The 21,033-nt window shown below is 41.9% G+C and overlaps 1 protein-coding gene and 1 pseudogene across 4 annotated transcripts in view; one reads left to right on the forward strand and one right to left on the reverse strand.

Moving 5' to 3' along the window:
- Positions 1-651: 651 nt before the first annotated feature.
- Positions 652-7,373, reverse strand: LOC131137445 (calpain-2 catalytic subunit-like; annotated as a pseudogene).
- A 12,542-nt stretch (positions 7,374-19,915) lies between these two features.
- Positions 19,916-21,033, forward strand: part of LOC131137422 (F-actin-uncapping protein LRRC16A-like) — an 87,302-nt gene continuing 86,184 nt past the window's right edge. For all 4 annotated transcript variants that reach the window (XM_078798320.1, XM_078798321.1, XM_058085366.2 and 1 more), the window contains exon 1: positions 19,916-20,014. In XM_078798320.1, the coding sequence (XP_078654446.1) occupies positions 19,975-20,014 (40 nt within the window). In that variant the 5' untranslated portion in view covers positions 19,916-19,974. The remainder of the gene's footprint in view (positions 20,015-21,033) is intronic.

Below are 21,033 nucleotides of genomic sequence, written 5' to 3' on the forward strand. Positions count from 1 at the left end.
TTCTCCCTTAAATGAAAACACATGACTCCAAATTAATTTAACAGAAGCTAAATGAGGCTAACATTAACATAACAACACAAATGATACATTTCTACATATTTCACTCACATGACTGGTTAGCATCATTTACCGGAAGGAGCAACAGAAATGTCAATGTAGCAAAACATAGAGCCTCTTGTTCGTCTAGCTAGTTAAGACTGGATAATATGTCAAACAACTTGATTTTACTCAACACTTAATGCCATTTTACAACAAATACACCTAAATAGAAAGTACTATAGGCTGTTTCTTAGCTAGCTTAGCAACGCAGAGTGCCTCTTGGCATCGAGCCAACACTCGTTAACTGTAACATACGTATCCAATACACTCGGACATGTCATAAAAACGCTCAACATTGTCCTAACACTTAATACAGTACTAGTACAGAACTAGTAAACTAATATTTTGCATTACCTGTGGATTAACAGAGAGAGGACCAGTTAGCATCTTCCTCACGCCTTGCGCCTTTATTTCTCCTGCGCATGGGCAGAGGGTACAGGCATAGTCTCCAATTGATCCGCAATGGGACCAGATCACCACCTACTGGCGAAAAATGGTAACTGACCCTCTACATAAGAATAGAGTAGTTCAAAAGAAAAACAAAGAGGCGGTGTCTGTTAACACAATAACAAAAGATGCGGCATTCCACCGATTACACTAGCTTGGCGAAGAGGTCTCGGAATCCCGCGTCCACCTCCTCCTCTGTCACCATTTCCATTTCCTGTCAGAATATTTAGCATAGTTAGCATAGCACGGTTTATCAATGCTACTGAAGATCAAGATCTGCGCTGACCGGGTCCTCAAACGGCCTGAACACACACACACAGTTAGCCAGCATCATACACATCCTGTTTCCTGTCACTACTTACACGGCCTCAGTGCGTTTCTCGTGGATGACGCGGATGGAGAAGTCACCGTTGAGTTTCGGCTCCTAGGTGGCGGCCCCACCAGGTACTCGCCGGGTGGCAGCTTGAAGTGCAAGCTGACCTCTGGAAGGTTGATGAAGGTCTCAGACCCCGTTTACCCGGAGCGTGACCTGCCACCCCACCTGATTGGGAACCTGCCAGACGAGAAGAGATCAGCCTTTGAGCAAACGCTCATCCCACCTTGTAGATGGCCAATCCAATGGTGTGCATGCCCCCCCCCCCCCTTCATCAGACCCACCACCAAGCGGCAGCCCACCTCGCCGTCGTCAGGGTCATCGTCTTCTTCGTCCAACCTGATGATGACCTGCGGCTTCATCCAGAAGGTGTCTGGGGGAGAAACCACACGGGGTCAACATCAGCGAGCTAAGCCAACGGGGGCCGCTCACAGGGGTGGTTCCTACAGCCACCGGCCGTGGAGCCACGACGCCACGAGCTGTCAAACTTGTTGACGCTCCAGTGCTTGACAAGTCAATGAGTGCGAGTCGTCCAAGATGGTGTCGGGGGCCAAAGTGAGAGTAGTGACGCAGGAAGTCGTACAACGCAGGAAGTGTTAGCACGTTAGCAGGCAGTTAGCACATCCACTTTCACTCCATTTGGCCCCGGGGGTTCCTCATGCACACCAGCTTCTCCTGATGACCTCTGTAGTTGACCTGCAGGCACAAAGGTCACACAAAGGTCAGCAGCCATCTCACATGCACTGGATGCGACCTCTGACCTATCGTCTGTCAGCGAGTAGGCGTGGCTTTTGACCAACTTCTGGCGTGTGACCGCAGCGTTGGGGATCTGTGGAGAAACGGCCACATGTGAGGGTCATGCGTGACGATGAAACCGACGTCGATGGAGGATCCCAGCAGCGCTCCCGCCTCCAACGCTTTCCTGACCATTTCAAAGAGGTCACTGGGAGGTTGCCGCAGGTCATAGTTCTCAGCGATGCCCACCGTGAAGTCCTCGAGCCTTCAGCGGTGGACAAATTTGATCCTGTGCATTTCACACAGTTTTCACACAGTTTTCTGCATGTAAAAGTATAATGATTCTTGGATTGACAAGCATTTCAGAAAGTCAAACGTCTCCATCGGCACACTTGTGTACTTACACTTGCACTGCAAATCTACCAAAATGATGAGTGTGCACTGATTGACACCTACCACCCAACAGTCGCCATCTTGGCCTTTGCGATTCCCAATTAATAAAGACAGAAGAAGAAGAGGAGGAGGGTCGGCAGAAATATCGACATTCTCATCTCATGCAACGTATGTTCCGCACCGTAAGGCGCACCGTATTACAAGGTGCAGGGCCTATTTCTGTACTTACATACATAAGGTGGAGCGTATTATAAGGTGCAGAGCCTATTTCTGTACGTCTGTACTTACATACATAAGGTGGAGTGTATTATAAGGTGCAGGGCCTATTTCTGTACTTACATGCATAAGGTGGTGCGTATTATAAGGTGCAGCGCCTATTTCTGTACTTACATACATAAGGTGGTGCGTATTATAAGGTGCAGGGCCTATTCCTGTACTTACTTACATAAGGCGGAGCGTATTATAAGGTGCAGGGCCTATTTCTGTACTTACATACATAGAATGTATATATATATATATATATATATATATGTATATATATATATATACGTCTGTATATAAGAATCTTAACAATGGTTGTATATCTTGGATATCTTATATGTATCTTGTTAAACTGTCTTTTTTTACTTTGACTTTTTGTATACTTTTTTTAAACTTAACTATTGCACTGAAAGGAGAAGCACTGTTCCGCTGTTTTGAATGAAAGCGGAAGCAATATAATCCAGCATTTGTTCCATGGATGTGACTCCATTGAAGGTCTTTGGAGGCTTCATGGCTTTCTTCATCACACTATAGAACTGGACCTTTGACAAAAGGTTGTCCCATCTGTCCTTATCTCTGTTCGGTTGGATTATGCTCAGCATCTCATCCATTACCTGAAAATAATGTAATGTGGCTTAATGCATAATATAAAGCTATATTATTAAATCAGCCTATTTGTCATCTACTGCGGCTTCATGAAATGCAATTATCTGTGAACATTACAGACAGCTAGTCTCTGACCAGGTCATGACAATATGACAAATATCAGTATATGTCACATATTTGGACAGAAACTAAATCTTTTTACTCACATGGTCCAGTTCTTTGAAACACGGGTAAGCTTCTAAAATGTTGGTTGCTCTTTCCTGTGGCTTCAAAACATCAGACATAATAAAGCGTCTTCTTGAGTCCAACTCAAGGTTGAGTAGATGGGCTACTGCTGCTTTGTTTGGCTTCCTAGGCTCCTTAGACATACCTTGGAGGGTTTTGGAGAGTCTGGCCTGGTTCTTCTGACTGTTTAGTAGCTCAGCAGAACCCGCTGCAAGCGAGAAAAAGAGAAGACATTAGCTTTGTGTTTTTAAAAGCTCTGATAGACAGCAGAACCCGCTGGGTCTGCATCATCTTCAGTAGTTTCCTACTGAGTATCCGGAGTGCTGGACCCACCAGATGGCTGCGTTTCAGAAAGTTTTCTGGACCGGGAAACTAATCTTTGATGTCATCCCTGGAGATAGTCTTAGTAGGTCTTCAATACTAGCGGCTGAACTGCAGTACAATACACTTGTCATTAAATGCCAAAGCTGTCTGTTGTACAGCACTGCAAGTGGCATTCCAACCATTCCCAGTCTTTCCATGCTTTATCACTAAAACCATATTGTGACTGTCACAATAGTTTTACCATGTACACCATGTGCAGTTGTTATAATGCAGTACAAGATGGACATATATTTTACCATAGGGTACACTACATGACAGTTGTTCATGAGGAACACATCTACATAACCCTTACTCATTAGTTCCTCATTAGTTCCTCAGTAACTACTCCACTCATTAGTTTCTCATTAGTTGACCAGTAACTACTCTACTCATTAGTTCCTCATTAGTTGACTAGTAACTACTCTAAATATATGTACTTAGTTATTAGTTCCTCAGTAACTACTCTACTCATTAGTTTCTCACGAGTTCCTCAGTAACTACTCTACTCATTAGTTGACCAGTAACTACTCTAAATGTATGTGCTTTAGTCATTAGTTCCTCATTAGCTCCTCAGTAACTACTCTACTCATTAGTTTCTCATTAGTTCCTCAGTAACTACTCTACTCATTAGTTCCTCATTAGTTGACCAGTAACTACTCTAAATATATGTACTTAGTTATTAGTTCCTCAGTAACTACTCTACTCATTAGTTTCTCACGAGTTCCTCAGTAACTACTCTACTCATTAGTTGACCAGTAACTACTCTAAATGTATGTGCTTTAGTCATTAGTTCCTCATTAGCTCCTCAGTAACTACTCTACTCATTAGTTTCTCATTAGTTCCTCAGTAACTATTCCACTCATTAGTTTCTCATTAGTTGACCAGTAACTACTCTAACTGTATGCGCTTTAGTCATTAGTTCCTTGTTAGTTCCTCAGTAACTACTCCACTCATTAGTTTCTCATTAGTTGACCAGTAACTACTCTACTCATTAGTTCCTCATTAGTTGACCAGTAACTACTCTAAATATATGTACTTAGTTATTAGTTCCTCAGTAACTACTCTACTCATTAGTTTCTCACGAGTTCCTCAGTAACTACTCTACTCATTAGTTGACCAGTAACTACTCTAAATGTATGTGCTTTAGTCATTAGTTCCTCATTAGCTCCTCAGTAACTACTCTACTCATTAGTTTCTCATTAGTTCCTCAGTAACTATTCCACTCATTAGTTTCTCATTAGTTGACCAGTAACTACTCTAACTGTATGCGCTTTAGTCATTAGTTCCTTGTTAGTTCCTCAGTAACTATTCTATTCGTTAGTTTTTCATTAGTTCCTCAGTAACTACTCTACTCATTAGTTCCTCATTAGTTGACCAGTAACTACTCTAAATGTATGTGCTTTAGTCATTAGTTCCTCATTAGTTCCTCAGTAACTACTCTACTCATTAGTTTCTCATTAGTTCCTCAGTAACTATTCCATTCATTAGTTTCTCATTAGTTGACCAGTAACTACTCTAAATGTATGTGCTTTAGTCATTAGTTCCTCAGAAACTATTCTACTCATTAGTTCCTCATTAGTTGACCAGTAACTACTCTAAATGTATGTGCTTTAGTCATTAGTTCCTCATTAGTTCCTCAGTAACTACTCTACTCATTAGTTTCTCATTGGTTCCTCAGTAACTATTCCACTCATTAGTTTCTGATTAGTTGACCAGTAACTACTCTAACCGTATGTGCTTTAGTCATTAGTTCCTTGTTAGTTCCTCAGTAACTACTTTATTCATTAGTTCCTCATTAGTTGACCAGTAACTACTCTAAATGTATGTGCTTTAGTCATTAGTTCCTCAGTAACTATTCTACTCATTAGTTCCTCATTAGTTGACCAGTAACTACTCTAACCAAATGTGTTTTAGTCATTAGTTCCTTATTAGTTCCTCAGTAACTACTCTACTCATTAGTTTCTCATTGGTTCCTCAGTAACTATTCCACTCATTAGTTTCTGATTAGTTGACCAGTAACTACTCTAACCGTACGTGCTTTAGTCATTAGTTCCTTGTTAGTTCCTCAGTAACTACTTTATTCATTAGTTCCTCATTAGTTGACCAGTAACTACTCTAAATGTATGTGCTTTAGTCATTAGTTCCTCAGTAACTATTCTACTCATTAGTTCCTCATTAGTTGACCAGTAACTACTCTAACCATATGTGTTTTAGTCATTAGTTCCTTGTTAGTTCCTCAGTAACTACTCTACTCGTTAGTTTCTCATTAGTTCCTCAGTAACTACTCTACTCATTAGTTCCTCATTAGTTCCTCAGTAACTACTCTACTCATCACTTCCTCATTAGTTGACCAGTAACTACTCTAAATGTATGTGCTTTAGTCATTAGCTCCTCGTTAGATCCTCAGTGTCCCCCATCTGCCAAAGGTTCTGGGAGGGACCCTGAGGAGGAGAGGGCCGTCGTGTTCAGCTGACATCTTAACCTCCTGTGATTGTCTAACATGAGGATGGTAACACACTTACCTCCCAATGTCCAACCAGATCTGCCGAGTCTCCTGGTCGGCTCCTAAACCTAACGTGGTGTCCCCAGCAAAGTATGCCACGTTCAGTCTGTCATCAGGGATGCCATAGTGCTCCGTGAGGAGGCTCCATGCCATCGTACATGCTTCTTCCTGTGTGGGGATGCAAGTCATGAGCATCTCTGCTGATGTGACCAGATGCTAGAGCTATGTCGGTGCCGGATGTACCTTGACGTAGTCTCCAAACGACCAGTTCCCTAACATCTCAAAGGTGTGGTGGTACACGTCCTTGCCCACGTCCTCCAGCTCGGGCGCACGTCTGACTGTTGATCACATGGCGAGACGACGCCATGTTGCCCAACAAGATGGGCTTGAACTGAAATGATAAGCAATTGACTATGACATGAAATACACGTATAAGTGTTGCACAGCATCTTGAAATCTAAACAATCTTTACTAGCGTTCATGGGAAAAATGTTGCTTGAAATGGTGAACTGGTGATGTGTTTGAAGTCAACATCCTGCAAAGGGCATTTCAATTGACAACTTGAGTTCAATTGACTGCTGTTTAAAGATTGCTCTTAAAGTGACAATAATACAAATCTATTGTGTGTGTGTGTGTGTGTGTGTGTGTGTGTATATATATATATATATATATATATATATATATATATATATATATATATATATATATATATATATATATATATATATATATATATATTCGTTAACAAAAAGCAGATTTGGAACCCCTCTGGGCCGGACCGGAGAGGACGGTACCAGTCGATGTTGCTGCTGAAAGAAGTCCAGGAACGTTCTCCAGACACTCGCGGCTCTCACTCCCGGAGGGCATGCGCTTGAGCCGTGAGCTGAGCGCACAAGGACCCGAACCGGCCCCCCAGCGACCCGCCGAGTGGAGCCGAGACTCCGGCGAACCAGTTTGGCCGATTGGAGCACGAAGCGCATGCGCGTTCTGCAACCGCACACGACAGCATCTTCAAAGTCCATTAGAACTTTGAAAACTTAGAAACTTCTCGGTAAAAGTGGGTATTATATATCCCAACTCGTAAAAATTGTTTTATTTTCACTATTACTTTGTTCTTGTTTTTAAGATATGTTGTTAATTTCATTCGGATTCAAAGTATAGCAAGCAGGTTGAGCAATTGCATGAACAGCATAGCACGTCCAGCAAGCTAATGTTTTAAAAATACTTACTTCTAATAGACGATTTCCATGAAGAGCATGACTGTGTAATAAGATAAATACGCAATTTTATCAAGAGTTGCCAAAATTCCCGAGCTTGATTTGGTGCTTGAACGTGTCAGCAGGTCATCACGCGCTCATCGGTCGCCATTGAAGTCAGCTAGCAAGTGTTCCTCGTGCATTTGAAGTGTTTTGGCGCTGGCGGGATGCACCTGAAGAAGTACTTGAAGAAGTACTTTGTCAACATGGACGACTACCTGGACAGCCTGGGCCTCTATCGCAAGATAGTGGCGAGGGACGCGTCCAGCCTCTTCCGAGCTGTCTTCAGAGCAGGTGAGTGGCTAAAGGCTAATGGTTAGTCAACATGTGTCCATGACTTCCTGGACGTTACATGCATCGTGTGTGTGTGTTTGCCTGTGTAGCTAACTACTTGTAGGTTTCAGTTTTTAATAAACTTTATTGCAGACAGCACACCGTGGACACAACACGCCGAAAAAACTGATGTAACACAGGAAGTGCAGAGCACACGAACAAGCACAGGTAGACCAGCAGCGCCCTCTATTGATGAAAGTACTCTATATATCAAAGTAATATTAAGTCATATGTCAGAGCCATGCTCTCCTTTACATATAGTCATGTAAAAAAATATGTAAACAACAAAAATCACCTTTTTTCAAACTTCTCTTGTTTTACATTTCTCAAAAAAAATTGCTTCGACCAGGCCTCGTTCTTCATACACATTTTTAAATATTGAAAAGCCCGATCTATTCCCTGAGATATTCAAATATCTGTCTCGCCAGTGGCTTAGTAAGGATATCTGCTTTTATGTCAGTTGTTGGACAATACTGCAGCTCAATCTGTCCATTTTGCACATTCATTCATTTTCTACCGCTTTTTCCTCACGAGGGTCGCTGGGGTGCTGGAGCCTATCCCAGCTGTCTTGGAGCGAGAGGCGGGGTACACCCTGGACTGGTAAGTTTTTGGCTATTTAAGTTTAAAGGAAATAAGTTGAAGGCTACCGTTTAGGTCGCTAGCTCTCTAGTTTGCAAGTTAGCATGTGTCTCAAGACCCTGCAGTTGCGCAATATGTTGTAAATAAAAAGAGTATGAATGTGACTATAGTCGTGTTTTGTCATGTCTACAGGGCTCTAATAATGCTTTGTTCATTTTAATCTGAAAAAAATAATTTGTCTACCCACCAACTATATGTGGTTTCTTAAGTTTTTATTATTTGCTGTTTTATTATTATTATTATTATATTTATTTATTACTGATAGATTTAGTTTATTTTTGATTTGTTTATTTTTCATCTTATTTTGTGCAGAAAAATAAAAATTAAGATATTTGAGAACAGTGGAATGTTTTATCAGAGCTTTTATTGTAGAAAATCGGAACCAAAGCACTGAAAAAGTTTCTATATTTTTCTGTTTTTAATAAATGCGTTTTTTTTTTTTTTTGGAAAACCTGATGCGGCCCAGTCTCACCCAGACCCTAGCTCCAGTGGCCCCCAAGTAAACTGAGTTTGAGACCCTTGCTATAGAACAACATTCACCGCCCCTTTCAAGTACCGAAGTATCCTTTTTACAGCAGTCAGGTGTGAAGCGTCTGGATTTGCATTGAACTTTGACACAGTACTCACAGCTTGAGCTATGTGTGGTCGTGTGGCCATTGCATTGCAGCATACAGCAGCAGGGCTGGACAATAACGATGTACCGATGGCAAGTTAAAACAAAATTCGGGCAAGTAAATCTAATCAGTGATATTCCCGTCGGGCAAGTGCACTTTGTCATGCCATACTGCCAAGAGTTTTTTTTAAAGCGGTTCTTGTTGGGTGTTGGTAAAACACGGACTGCGTAATTCCGGTGGTAATTTGCAAAGCAATCTTTGCAATGGACCAATCAGAATCGTTTATTTAGACCGCGGTCCGTAATCCACAGTCTGCGTTTTACCCACACCCGTTGTTCGCGATCAACCAATCAGCGATCGTTTGACTACAAAAACATCCATCATGGCGTCGCTGCCAACTGAAGGAAACAGCAAAAAGTGATGAACCTCTATCGTTGCATGTTTTTTATTTCCAAGGCAGCATGAAAAACAACTTACTGGCCTGTTGCAGACTTAACTAACTAGCTGGGCGCACGGCAACCGAACTTCTCCTTTTTTCCCTCTCGTTCCTCTTCTTTGGTCCCAAAACGCCCGCTCCAAGACCGTGAGCTGAACATGACTGCCCCCCAGCGTCCATGCATGAAACTACAGCCCGGAATACAACACACACGCAACGCTACAGTATTATTTATTTTATTATTTTATTTATTTGAGATTCTCATGTGATGCCACAAAAAAATACATGATATCATTATGGCAGTCTTTTCATTTTACATGGGGCAAGTTCGGGCAAATAGTTCTCACCTTAAGGATTCCCTATGGGCAAGTCATTTTTGTTTTTAATGTAGAGCCCTGAGCAGACTTCCAACCATTGACTGATAGGTGTGTTGGTGCACTGGCTTACTGACACCATCACTCTTTCTTAGCTTGACGTTGGCATCTGCAGGGGTTGCTACAGGATTGGCATTATCCAGTCCATATTTTCGAAGTATGCCTTCAATGTAATGCTTCCATGTACTTCGTATTGTAGCGCTCCTTGAGAGCCGTTTTGAGCTGGTTCATGCTTTCAGTTGACTCTGTAATCAGAATCAAGTCATCCACGTAAACTGCAAGTATCTCAAGCTCGTATCTTGATCTTAAAAACACGCAGGGGTCTGATGTGCTCTGTCACACGACACATGTTGGCATAATGATCAACAGTCACTACATCAGCGTACTCATCGTATCCAAATCTTTTTGGAGCATGTCTGATTCTGCCACTTTTTCTGACAGTGCTCTCGACAGTGACCTCATCATCTCGCGTTTCACTCTGAGCTGATGTCACAGTTATCTCGTTCTCTGTGCAGGGTACTTTCACTTCTTGCTTCTAGTTAAAGTTTGATTCGTCAAAGACGGCATCACGACGGATGAGAATCCTCTTTTTGTCTTCATCATACAGTTGATAGCCTTTGGCATTGTTTGCATATCCCATGAAGCGAAGTTTCACAGCCTTTTTGTCCAGCTTTTTTCTTTCTTCATCTGGTGCATGTGCATAAGCAATACAGCCAAACACTTTCATGTGACTCACATCAGGTTTTTTGCCACACCATCAAGGGCTCGACAATAACGATGTACCGATGGCCCGGGCAAGTTAAAACAAAATTGGGGCAAGTAAATCCAATCAGTGATATTCCCGTCGGGCAAGTGTACTTTGGCATGCCATACTGCCAAGAGTTTTTTTAAAAGCGGTTCTTGTTGGGTGTTGGTAAAAAACGGACTGCGTAACTCTGGTGGTAATTTGCAAACCAATCCTTGCAAATCTTGAAATGGACCAATTAGAATCGTTTATTTAGACCGTGGTCAGTAATCCACAGTCCGTGTTTTACCCACACCCGTTCTTGTTCGCAATCAACCAATCAGCGATCGTTTGACTACGAAAACATCTATCATGGCGTCCCTGCCAACATGGTCTAATTCTTCAACAACTTGTGAAGGAAAACAGCAAAAAGTGATGAACCAGTGAACCAGTGCCTCCTAAACAAGTATTTTATTAGCGGCAGCAAATCAAATGATGGCACAGGTGAGTGAATCACATTGCTGTGACAATTTGAAGTGGTCACAATGAAACACCACCCATTAGATCCAATACCAAGTGCTGATTTTGCACAAGCTGCAAAATCTAGCGGTTCAATTTCTTTGTGTATTTTTCTCACCTTTGCTTCACAAATTATTGTTTGACCGTTGAGCATTTTTTTCTGGATTAAAAACACTTTACTAGTACACACATGTGTCTATTCAATAATGTTTCATTGTGGTGCACAACTTATAAATATCACTGCTTACTAAGGTAGTATGGCATGCCATATTAACATACATCTCCACAATTTTTCAGACATTCCTCCAAATACAATGCGTCAGTACTATTATCTGATGAATTATAAGCATATATTGATATATGATATTATTATGGCAGTCTTTTCATTTTACATGGGGCAAGTTCGGGCAAGTAGTTCTCACCTTAAGGATTCCCCATGGGCAAGTCATTTTTGTTTTTAATGTAGAGCCCTGCCATCTCTGATATGGTGTTTCTCCCTTCAGAACAGAAGTGGGTAGCCTGTTCTGTATGTAGGCTGCTGTGGCCTACAGCCTCTGCCCAAAACATCTTTGGTAACTTTGCATGAGACAGCATGCTCCCAGCTGCTTCAACTAGTGTTCTATTTTTCCGTTCATTCAGTCATTTCATGGTGGATGCCTTGAGTCTTCAAATATTCTTGAAATTTTTTTGAGGCGTACTCACCACCATTGTCTATTCTCAGCCTTAAGACGCTCCACCCACACTCTAGTTTTCTCAAATTCCTTGAATTTGCATCGCACTTCAGTCTTCTGTCTCATGAAGTATGCTTTATAGTACCTTGAGTAGTCATCTATGAAGGTGACAAAATATTTTGACCCACTTATAGATTCCGTCTGCATTGGACCACAGACATCACTATGAATCAGCTGCATCCTGCGCTCAGTACGTATTTCTCCAATCGACTTGAATGGCTTTTTAAGCCAGTTTGTCTTCAACACATCCTTCACAGAAGGGCACCTCTTTATCTGCAGAGAAGTCCACTCCATTCACCAGACCTTTTAGTTCATTCTGCTTGGTAGTGTGCAAACTAGCAGCTACTGATGCACTGTGAAAGACAGATTGACTTCCTTCCATGTCCAGCTGATATAGTCCATCAGCTTGTTGTGTTCCCATTCCTTTAAGAGTTCCATCTTTTCCACGAACGAAGTAGCAAGACCTCTTGAACTGAATTGTATTTTCTTTTTTGGTAGCTGATAGATTGATAGATAGATAGATATATATATATAGATATATATATATAGATATATATATATAGATATATATAGATATATATATAGTCCAATTTATATACATATATATATATATAAGCAACATTTAGCATCCAACCTTGTTAATCGACGAGTAAGCTAATTGAAAACCACCAGAGTAAACCAACTCTTTTCTGCCCCCCGTCCCAAATATATAATTATATAATCACAGACTGATTTGCGCTATTAAGAGGAGACTTTCTGCTGGTGACCAACTTTATTGAACCCGGAATAACAACACACACACACACAAATATATATATATATATATATATATATATATATATAAGTGTGAAAAATAAAGTTGACTGGAAGCAGCCGTTCGCCGTGTTCTTTTTTGGTATTGAAATCCTTAAGCAAAGATTGATTTAAGCTGCTCGACATTGTTCTATACTATAGAACAATGTACTATGTACTAATATACTAATATACTATGTACTAATATACTATATACTATAGAACAAGAACAATGTGCATTATTGCCCACTTTTAATGCAGTTCGGCGCAGGATCGGCTATATCGACAGTCCGGTTATATCGATATTTTTTCCGACTCCCGACAATATCGATATAACAAGACTTTACTGTAGTATACTGTATATATATCTGTGTAGACTACAGAGTGCTCCAGTACTACTTCAACCTGGGACTGCAGGTGAGCTCTTTGGAGGCATCTGGCCTTCATCCAACATTGAAATGAGCCGACCATCTTGATGACCTGACCTGTCTCCTCAGTGGTACCATCAGAGCTGCTGGCAGCAACAGCAGGCGTACACCCCCTCTTCCCCTGACACCCCCTACCTGAGTCAGGAGCTGGTGGAACAGGAAATAGTTGTACTTCCTGAACCTTGGGACTGACTCGCTCAACTCTCCATTCCCAGCTGCCCCCCACTCCTATCCCGAGGTGGGACGAAGGCCGTACCAGCCGTCGCCCTCCTACCCAGATTCCAACAGGGCCGTTTATGGACAGCCAGGCACACACGGTGGCGGTTAGTAATTGGACTACTGTTTTGGTTCTATACAACTGCTGGTGATGCTCATCTCGTCCCCAGGCCCCACCCACTCAATGGAACGCTATTCTGTCAATGGTCTGCCTTCAGGCCCCGTCTCATCCTCCACTCTCTTGTACCAGGATCAAACAGCACTACTGCATCTGCCGTACGAAGCTCCACCCCCTGCTACCTACCTGTCTTCTGCCCCACCTCTTCTCCCTCACACCGCCCACAACACTCACCTCCCTGGGGATGAGTGGCGGGATGTTCTGGGCGGTCAGCTGGGGATGACCCACGATGACATACAGATTTTACTGGAGTCTGTCAAAAGGATTGGGCGCTGCGTGGTGGCAAGTGATTTAAGATGACTTAAGACGCCTCTTCTTGCTGGAAATAAGCGGTCACATGTTAACTCTTCTCCAGGATTGGTGGATGTGGGCAGGACCTGGCAGTGCCTCAGCTCCCTACAGGGGGAGGAGCTAGGACAGCTGGAGCAGGCAGCTGTTCTGATGGCTACAGGGGAAACACCTGACCGATTGCCCGAGGAAGTCGGGACCTCTGGACTGTGGCAATTCCGTCCGGCACACTTGTTGCCATGACAACAGCGACTAAGATGCAAACCAAGCAACATTTAGCATCCAACCTTGTTAATCGACGAGTAAGCTAATTGAAAACCACCAGAGTAAATCAACTCTTTTCTGCCCCCCGTCCCAAATATATAATTATATAATCACAGACTGATTTGCGCTATTAAGAGGAGACTTTCTGCTGGTGACCAACTTTATTGAACCCGGAATAACAACACACACACACACAAAAACATCCCTTTCATAATAACCAGGGACTGGCCGCACCCCTCTCACAGCCTCTCTCTGATTGGCTGGCTCAAACTGGCTTATATAAGCTGGCTTATATGGCAACCATGACAAGTTAACCTTGCAAAGACATGTGATGCAGTAACGCTAACATGCATACTTGGGAGACATTAGCCAAGAACTGTGTAGACGGCTGGGGGGGATGTAATGAGGGCTTGGATGGTGGGGGTGGGGGGTGGGGGCGGGTGGCTCTGTGACGACAACATGTGCAGGGTTACTGGCGGGGCAGTAGACCCGGGGGCCATGGCCGCCTGTCTGCAGCGCCCCAGGCCACTGATACAAAGTGGTTTGGAGGTCAAAGGTCATAGATAATAGTCCATACTAAAAAAATCATAAAATCATAGCAAAGTTCAGAAGAAAAGCAAAATGTGTATATGGTACTAGCAGAATAGCCCTACTGATAAAGTGGTTTGGAGGTCAAAGGTCACAGGACCTGGAAGCTATTGAAAATGATTTGTGTAAAAAAATTCATATACAATCTGATTAAACATTATTTGATAAACAAAAAGGTGTGCATGGTACTATGAAGCCAGTTCTCATATGAAATGGATTTATTGTATGGACTGAATTTGTTTTCTCCAACCTTTATCAGGCTGCCATCCTTCATTCCATGGTTGCTAAAGCTGCTCCAGCTGCTAAAGTTTCCTTTTCACTAATGGCAATTACAGAAAAAGCAAAACATTGCTTTATCAGAATGGAATTGATTTTTCAGCATCAAAATGCAATAACTACACGTCAAATGTATATTTCATATAAGAAAAAGTGACAGCAAAAGCATCTGTTTTTCATATCGTGATATTTTTCATATCGACAGTGGAAATGGCCATTTAAAGGCAATACTGCAGACTGGCCTGTAGGTGGTGCACCGCACCAAATTAGTGTCTGTACTAACATTTGGCAAACGCTGTATTCTCACTCGATGTGCTGGAAACACCCGCCCACCCGAGTTCTGTGATTGGCTGAAGACGCAATCGTCAATCATGCTTACGTCACGTATTAACCATTGCTATGCCGAGCAACAAGTGGGGTGTCGTTTGTATTCAGCTGCAGTAATGACTTTGAATGCCGGCTAAACGCCAAAAGTGTTTACTATTATATCTATAGATTACTCTTGTTTTGTTAAATGCTACATGAAATATTTATGCTGTTTAATTCCAAAATGGTGATGGATTGCTTGGTCCTGTTAATGTAGGCCAGGTGGCCCACCTCAAGTCCCAATCAAGTGGAGGTTCTGTTGGAGTGCTGCTGGGCCTCAAGCCAGGCAAGGTGGAAAGGAGGATCTGGTGGTCCTTCTCGCATACTAAATTCCACCTGAACAGTTGGACTCCCTTCAACTTTGCTGCTTCATGTGGACTATGGGACAGCTACCAAGTGTTTAACTTCCTAGATTTTGTCACAATTATTGGCGCTAATTTGCAATGTGCACGTTTGTATATATTGTATGTTTTTGGGCATCAGCTAGGAGGACCAGGGTTCAATTCCACCCTCGGCCATCTCTGTGTGGAGTTTGCATGTTCTCCCCGTGCATGCGTGGGTTTTCTCCGGGTACTCCGGTTTCCTCCCACATTCCAAAAACATGCTAGGTTAATTGGCGACTCCAAATTGTCCATAGGTATGAATGTGAGTGTGAATGGTTGTTTGTCTATATGTGCCCTGTGATTGGCTGGCGACCAGTCCGGGGTGTATCCCGCCTCTCGCCCGAAGACAGCTGGGGTAGGCTCCAGCACCCCCCGCGACCCTCGTGAGGAAAAAGTGGGAGAAAATGAATGAATGAATGAATGTAATTCCTAATTATGAATTAGTACATTGACTGTTTTGCATTCAGATAGTCTTGAGCCTTCATTAAGCACACCACTTCACATGAAGCTCAAGCTACACTCCTGATATTAGCTTGTTACCATCATATCTCCATGATGCAATCTAAATAGTGTACATGTTGGAATTGTACTGCTGTGTGTGTTGAGACCAGAAGGAGGTTAGTAAATAATGTCAGGCTGGGAGCAACCGTGTGAGGACGGACCCAAGGCATGCATGCATGCATGCATTGCATGACAAAAACCACTTGGACAGTCGTATGAAATATGCAATAATCAAAGTGGAAAGCTTTGAATTTCAATATTTTCTCTATTTCAAAATGAAATTCAAATAAACCAATGTTGTTTTTTCATTCCCCTTCATGAAAAGAAAATGAGAAGACCCAAAGTTACATAAACCCTAATGGCTGTATTCCAGGGGTCTCAAACTCAATTTACTTGGGGGGCACTGGAGCTAGGGTCTGGGTGAGACTGGGCCACATCAGGTTTTCCAAAAAAAAAACCCCAAAAAACGCATTTATTAAAAACAGAAAAATGAATAAACTTTGCGTTGGTTCCGATTTTCTACAATAAAAGCTCTGATAAAACATTCCACTGTTCTCAAATATCTTAATTTTTATTTTTCTACACAAAATAAGATGAAAAATAAATAAACAAATCAAGAATAAAGAAAATCAATCAGTAATAAATAAATATAATAATAATAATAAAACGGCAAATAATAAAAACTTAAGAAAGCACATATAGTTGGTGGGTAGACAAATTATTTTTTTCAGATTAAAATGAACAAAGCATTATTAGAGCCCTGTAGACATGACAAAACACGACTATAGTCACATTTATACTCTTTTTATTTACAACATATTGCGCAACTGCAGGGCCTTGAGACACATGCTAACTCGCAAACTAGAAATCTAGCGACCAAAACGGTCTTACCACTTCCACACGGATAGGGAGGATAACTATTAACAGTTATTTAACCATTAACATGAACATTAATCAAACGTAATAATTTTTTCTGGGTACATATACCATACAGCATCCATATCAAACTTGCGCAGGCCGCACTAACATTAAACTTTCATATCAAGGCGGGGGCCTCAAACTAGTGTCCTGCGGGCCACATTTGGCCCACGGGCCGCATGTTTGAGACCCCTGCTGTATACAGTTTATGGGACACCCTATATACAGTATATGGTCACACACACACCTGCTGCCAATCCATGTTGACGGAAGTTTGTCATCTTGGGGGACCATCTCACACCTTGACCTCTGACCCCTGGGAGGACTACCTGTAACTGTAAGGTGTTGGTCTCAGGTCTTCCGGAGGAGATTGGCTTCTGATTTGCTGACGGCCTGGAAGATCCTCCCCTCTCACCGGCTCATGTTTTCCCGCTCTCTATAGGTTTAGCCCTGAAGGTAAGCAGTTGAAGATAGGAAGATGAAGATCAGGAATATAACGATCAAGTGATTCATCATTTGCTGCTTCTGCTTCTCACTCAGCTTTGGAGAAGCCTCCCCCGAGGTCAAATTCAGAGAAAGAGTACAAGGCATGCTCACCTGAAGATGTCATGGATGCACATCTTAGCCATGTTGGGATGGAGAATAAATGAAGCTGCTTTCTCGTCAGGCCTCTTGGTCCGCCTGGTCCAGCGGTGTGGATGTCCTGACTGAAGCAGTGGCGTCGCCAGACAGATTTCACTGGGCCACGTGCCTCAGTGTTGATCTGCAGTGCCCCAGTAAAAATGTCACCAATAAAAAAAAAATCACTTCAGAGTTTTAAGTCTAAGGCCCATACTACTTAATATGGCAATTAATTGCTGCTGTATTCACTCACATTGTATTCACACAAGACTAAGTAAATTACACTTTATTAGACTACACAACCCAATGAAGTATTGCATAGCTAAATGTGTTATTGCCTTTTTAGGTACACCACAAAATGACACAGTCTGTTAGAGGTGCTCTGTGGGCTTCTTCTCTGTCTCTTCCTCTGCGCTGGAGGAGCATGTCAAACACAAGGACTCGGGCAACTGTTTCTTCTCCCTGGCTCCACATCCCACTGTGAGGAGCTTGCAAATGGAGGTAATGTTAAAGCAGCCCAGAAATCTTCAACCAGATTTCACAAGTAGGATTTTGACATGTTGCAATAAAGCAGAAAGTGATAGAATTTCATTAGGGGGTGGCTGCATCAGGCCCCAAAAAAGCGGTTGGAGAAACTGCTCCACAGTCTGAGAAATTTTCTCAGCTCTGTTCCATGATGGATGAGTTTGACAAGCATCCCAAAGAAATTGAGGTGCAGACACCAAATTGTAGTTTATCACATGTCATCTCATAACTGAAGCTACATCACATTATGTTGACCTCTGTATCCCCAGCCCTCTATCTAATATAATGAATACTGAGAAATTCAGAAAGTTCAGAAAGAGCTAATCCTGTAGAAGTAATCCTCATTATTCATACAAATGAAGACGTCTGATGAAAGTTTTTGCAAATGATTGCAATTATGTGATGTGTTTATTGTCAGGTTTATTTACACCAGGGGTCTCAAACTCAATTTACTTGGGGGCCACTGGAGCTCGGGTCGGGTCTGGGTAAGGTTTTCCAAAAAAAAAAAAAAAAAAAAAAACGCATTTATTAAAAACAAAAAAATTAAAAAAACTTTGCTTTGGTTCCAATTTTCTACAAGATAAAACATTCCACTGATCTCAAATATCTTACTTTTTATTTTTCTACACAAAATAATATGAAAAATAAATAAACAGATAAAGAATAAAGAAAATAAATCAATCAGTAATAAATAAATAAATAAATATAATAATAATAAAACGGTAAATAATAAAAACTTAAGAAACCACATATAGTTGGTGGGTAGACAAATTATTTTTTTCCAGATTAAAATGAACAAAGCATTATTAGAGCCCTGTAGACATGACAAAACACGACTATAGTCACATTTATACTCTTTTTGTTTACAACATATTGCGCAACTGCAGGGTCTTGAGACACATGCTAACTCGCAAACTAGAGAGCTAGCGACCTAAACAGTAGCCTTCAAGTTATTTCCTTTAAACTTAAATAGCCAAAAACTTACCACTTCCACACGGATAGGGAGGATAACTATTAACAGTTATTTAACCTTTAACATGAACATTAATCAAACGTAATATTTATTTCTGGGTACATGATACCAGACAGCATCCATATCAAACTTGCGCGGGCCGCACTAACATTAAACTTTCATATCAAGGCGGGGGCCTCAAACTAGTGTCCGGTGGGCCACATTACAACATTGGCGTGTGTGGCTGCAATACACTCATCCACCATAAGATGGCACTGCTGTATTTCTTTACCACTTCCAGATGCCATGAAGAAAAAGACGTCAGCTCAGCGGACATGTTTACATTGTTTTGTTTGGAAAATTGTGGCGTGTTAGTCATTATGTATGAAAACAGCAACGTATCGAGTGATAAACATTCACATAAAGTCCATCGTGTGTTTAGCAATTATGTTTGCAAAAATAGTTTAGAATATTTGGTTTACGTCGACTGAGATTTGTGGTAGTGATTAGAAACAAACAAAATTCCTAGCTCGGCTTCTTCTTCTTCTGTTTACCAGCGTGGAGGCAGCCACCGTATTATTACTATTATTCGTCTGTCACCGTCAAAACCACCGCCCACTCTTGCCACGCCACCGAGCTCCAGCAGCACATCGGCTCTCAGACTGTCGCATCACCGGCCTGGGAGGGGCTCAGTCTCCCCGGTCTCTCTCCACCATTGGCTGCCACGGAATAACCGACAGCTTTACGGTACAGGGGGGACGGCGAGAGAGGATGTTGTCCCTTCGATCCTCCGGAGAGGCATTTCCTTTCGGCTTCGGGATGCTTGTAGTTCTCCGAATCACGTCATCTTAAAGCTGCTCGAATCACAAAGAAATGCTCGCCGACCCACGCCGGTACATTGTTCGGTCACCGCGGGGCGAGAGGAGCATGTAACCGACCAGAGAAGCACCGCCGGGGCGGCAAGAGTGGCACCACCTGACACTTCTTTTTCATTCTTTCCTGGATCCTTCTCGTTGTGTTTGGATTTTTTTTTGCAGTGTGTACAAAATGAGCGAGGAAGTGTCAGAGGTCCCCAAAGAGCTTATGGGTAAGAAGGATGATTATTTTGTAGCATGTGTTCAAGCCTGGACATACTTGCCTTGTCAATGCATGGGTCCTCACTGTTAGTCTCTCATTGTATGAAAGTAAGCATTGTTTTCACTTGGGGAAAAAATGCTACTTTATATATATATATGCTAATCATTTTTGCTTAATCATCAATGACTCCATACTAAAGATTCATCATAGACTTATTAATACGTTTTGAAGCCTCCAAGCCTTAAAACTCTAATGTTGGTGGATTGCAAAAGCAATATTTTTTGGCTACAAGCATTATTTTTTCAATTTTTTTAATGACCCCAAATGTACAATTTTAGGCTATACTGTACTATTTCTTCACAATATAAAGAAGAGGATGCAAGTCAGTTCCATACAATTATACAGCACCTCGTTGTGTTACGCTTTGTAAGACATGCTACCAAACATCTCCAAGATATCCTGTTAATAGGTTTTATAATTATTCGACAAATTAGCATTGAGTTAATCAAATGATCAGTTTTTTCAAACACGTTTATCTTAATGGCAGCCAGACTGGCTCAACATTTTACAGATATGTCCTTGTCAGTTCCCCAAAAGTTTCAGCGCACTGGAGTGTGTGAGAATTCTCAAGTCAATCCGACTTCCGAGGGTTATAACAATAGTGCAAAATAGTGCAGGCACCATCGTTTTGCCAAATACACCTTTTGTGTGCAGCACTTCAGGAGTGCAGTTACCTTTATATAATGAAATACATACAGTCATGTGACTGTTTAAAATACACCTCTCTCAGCTGTTTATACTGATGGTAAATCTACTTGACCTTCAGTCATACTGCTGCTGCTGTGTTTAACTGTCTTTGTTTGACCAAGCAGCCAGTATTTGACACATTGGTGCAATGTTGGACAAGCACAAGCGCTGTTTATCCCATCCATGGACACTTACTCCTTTTATTGGATACATGTGATATTAAGGACAATGTTGCAAACTCATGGAGATGACCGTATTGGCCATATTGGGTAGTCTTGTGCA

This window comes from Doryrhamphus excisus, linkage group LG17, assembly GCF_037039965.1.
Source record: "Doryrhamphus excisus strain RoL-2023G ecotype Guam linkage group LG17, RoL_Dexc_Guam_v1.1, whole genome shotgun sequence".
In the NCBI taxonomy this organism is placed as follows: Eukaryota; Metazoa; Chordata; class Actinopteri; order Syngnathiformes; family Syngnathidae; genus Doryrhamphus; species Doryrhamphus excisus.